The following is a 3,238-nucleotide window of genomic DNA, read 5'->3' as shown; positions in this document are numbered from 1 at the left end:
CTTGGATCTGTTGGGCGAGCAGGAGAGGCTCTTGCCTCTGTCTTGCCCAGCTTGGAGCGTCCCATGGTTGCTCCATCTGCATGGATGGGGTGAAACCTCTCTCCAATCAGGGTCCTGGCTCCTGGAATGGATGGGATTCAGGAACATCCCACTGTGCCAAGAGCTCTGGATGCTGATCCTGGCGTGGGACGTGCCAAGGTCCTGCCTGTGACTCTTCTACCCCCTTGTCCCTGTTTTTTGATGGAGTATGGAATGTGAGGAGCCCCCAGAGGAATGTGGGGTTGGGCTGTTCCCTTAACCTGATGCCAAAGGTCCTCCTTTTTCCCAGGAAAACCCCTGAAGCTGAGCTTGGCCACGGAGGAAATCGCCACGTTTTATGCCAAAATGCTCGACCACGAGTACACGAGCAAGGAGATCTTCCAGAACAACTTCTTCCACGACTGGAGGAAGGTAAATCCCTGGCAGGGCTTCCTTGATATCCATCAGCAGGCCATGGTGTGGGATGGGAGGGGATGAGGGGCTCTCATGGCTTATTTATAACTATGAGATCCTGAATTCTGATTCGTTTCCTTGGGTTTTTTGGGGATTTGGGGGCTTCACTTGTGCTCCCCCTGAGTTTTGGTGGTGGAAGGAGGTGCTGGATCTTCCAAACAGCTTCCCAAATGGTTTTTGGGCTTGAAGGAATAACCTCATGGTCTTAAATAAAACCAAAACCCTGCTAGGGTGTGTTTACACACACACCCCTTCCTTCCCCACCCCAAATACCTTTGGTACATCTTTTGCAGTCCCTCAGGTGGTTTTGGGGGAATTTTTTTTCCATGTCAGAGGTTGTTCCATCCCAGATTTGGCTGCTTTTTGGTTGTCTGGGTGTTGGTTGAATCCAGAGGTCCTCCAGACCTCCTGCCATGGAAGCTTTGCTTGCCTGGCTGTGGCTGCTGCTTCCTGTTTTTTCCCAAAAAGCTGGAATCTGGGGCTCTGTTCCCTTTTTTCTGGGAAGGAGAGGCACAAACAGCAGCCCTGCGTGGGGTTAGTTTGGCCTCCTGGCTTTATCCAGCCCATCCCCCCTCTCTCCCAGGAGATGACCTCGGAGGAGCAGGAGATAATCCAGGACCTGGCCAAGTGTGACTTCAGTGAGATCCACAAATACTTCGTGGACAAAAGCGAGGCCCGGAAGGCGCTCCCCAAGGAGGAGAAGCAGGTCAGGGCTCGTTCCTGTGGCATCTGGGACTGGATAACGTGGTTTTGGGGTCCAGCTTTTTGGGGTCTTTGGGCTCCTGCTTGTCATCTCGCTTGGTTTTACGCCCTGGGACTTCTTTGGACCATCACCCTCCTCTCCATGGATACCGACCATCCTTGGAGCATGGGTTTGGATCCTGCTCTATCCAGAGGATGGTGGCCCTTGCTGAGGGGCTGGTGGCCCTCAGGGCTGTCCCATCAGGTTCACTGGGAGGGTTGGCAAAGTGGGTGGAGATGAGCCATGTTTTGGGAGTGGAACTTGCCTCCTCCTCCCACTCTTTGAGCTCTGTTTTCCCAACCTTCCTTTTCTCCAGGGAAAAGAGGGTGGGGATGGGTAAACACCAGCCCTGGGGGTTAAATCTCATCCTATGGGATGAGAGTGGGTTTGGATTAGATGTTGGGAAGAAATTCCTTACTGGGAGGCTGGTGGGACACTGGCACAGGTTGCCAAGGGGAGTTTTAGCTGCCCCATCCCTTGGAGTATTCCAGGACAGGCTGGATGGGGCTTGGAGCAACCTGGGATGGTGGAAGATAGCCCTGCCCAGGGCAGGGGGGTGGAATAAGAATGAGATAACCTTGAAGGTCCCTTCCAACTCAAACCATTCCATGATTATTTAATATTTTTTTTTGGTGTCCTGGTGCTCCTTGCAGAAGCTGAAGGAGGAGGCAGACAAGATCCAGGAGGAATACGGGTACTGCATCCTGGATGGGCACCGCGAGAAGATCGGCAACTTCAAAACGGAGCCACCGGGGCTGTTCCGGGGCCGTGGCGACCACCCCAAGATGGGGATGCTGAAGAAGAGGATCATGCCAGAAGATGTTGTCATCAACTGCAGCAAGTGAGTTGTCAGGAGCTCCTGGGGGAGGGGGAGGTTTTGGGACTGGGTGATGGGGGTGAGCAGGACATCTCTGCCCAGACCCTGAGCACTCACTGGAGCTCTTTGGTCACCTCCAGAGGTCTGACTTTGAATTCCTCTGTGGGTCTCCAGTGGCCAGGAAGCTGCTCAAGCAGCATCATCTCCCATTAGTTCATCCAAAATTGACCATGGACACCGTGGTTCTCCTGCTGCCTCTTTGAAGAAGGGACAACTCTGTGCTCCTCCTAATTTCCATCCCTCCCAGTTTTTTGGGTCCTTCCCGTTGCCTGGAAAGCACCAGGATCCTCCCTGGAGGAGGTTGGGAAGGCAGTGATTGGGTTAAGATGAGTAGGGTTGGTCTTAAACCACCCATTTGAAGACTTTTTGGTTCAAAACATTCCCCTCCAGAAAGTTCTCCTTTGTCTTCAGCGTCCAAATGATAAAGACCTGATGGTGGGAAGGGTCTGGAGAAGCAGGAGAAGCTGAGGTGGCTTGGGTGGGGCTCAACCTGCAGAAAAGGAGGCTCAGGAGGGACCTTATTGCTCTTTTTTGAACTTCCTGATGTCAGAGGGCTTTTCCAACCTTAACAGTTCCGTGTTGTGGAGCCATTTTGGGTGGGCTCTGTTTCCTCAAAGTAACACTGTCACGTGGTGACCATCCTTGTCTCGCTGTAGACCTGTCTCTCCGTGGTCTCAGGCCTTTAATCCCCCTCTTCCCACAGGGATTCCAAGATTCCCAAGCCCCCCGAAGGTCACAAGTGGAAGGAGGTTCGCTTTGACAACACGGTCACCTGGTTGGCCTCGTGGACCGAGAACATCCAGAACACCCTCAAGTACATCATGCTGAACCCCAGCTCCAAGCTGAAGGTTGGGATGGTGGTGGAAAGGTCAGGGAAAGCAGAGGTGTGGCACATCACCAAAAATCAGGGTGGTTTGGGGTGGGTTTTTTTTTTTTCCACATTTCCCAAAAGACAGGGTGAAATGAAGGGATTTGTGTGTCGTTGGGTGGTGAAGGGAAAAGGACAGATGGTTGTGGAGCATTAATCCAACATTCCCTGGACCACATTCCTCATGGGTGTCCAGGGAGGGCTGTTGGAAGCCTGGCAGGAGCTGGGAAGGTCCACAGGGACCAGAGTCTGGGGAATT

The 3,238-nt window shown here is 53.0% G+C and overlaps 1 protein-coding gene across 1 annotated transcript in view; it reads left to right on the top strand.

Annotated features, from left to right (window-relative positions):
- LOC114071724 (DNA topoisomerase I, mitochondrial-like) overlaps positions 1-3,238 on the top strand; it is a 20,945-nt gene that overhangs the window by 10,581 nt on the left and 7,126 nt on the right. The window contains exons 11-14 of the mRNA XM_027909579.1: positions 329-450; positions 1,076-1,198; positions 1,888-2,075; positions 2,815-2,959. Of these exons, the coding sequence (XP_027765380.1) occupies positions 329-450; positions 1,076-1,198; positions 1,888-2,075; positions 2,815-2,959 (578 nt within the window). The remainder of the gene's footprint in view (positions 1-328; positions 451-1,075; positions 1,199-1,887; positions 2,076-2,814; positions 2,960-3,238) is intronic.

This window comes from Empidonax traillii, unplaced genomic scaffold (assembly GCF_003031625.1).
Source record: "Empidonax traillii isolate 1590-97213 ecotype Southwest subspecies unplaced genomic scaffold, ASM303162v1 scaffold2231:size98615, whole genome shotgun sequence".
Classification (NCBI taxonomy): Eukaryota; Metazoa; Chordata; class Aves; order Passeriformes; family Tyrannidae; genus Empidonax; species Empidonax traillii.
The sequence above is the reverse complement of the archived record's forward strand: the minus strand, read 5'-3'. Positions and strand labels throughout refer to the sequence as shown.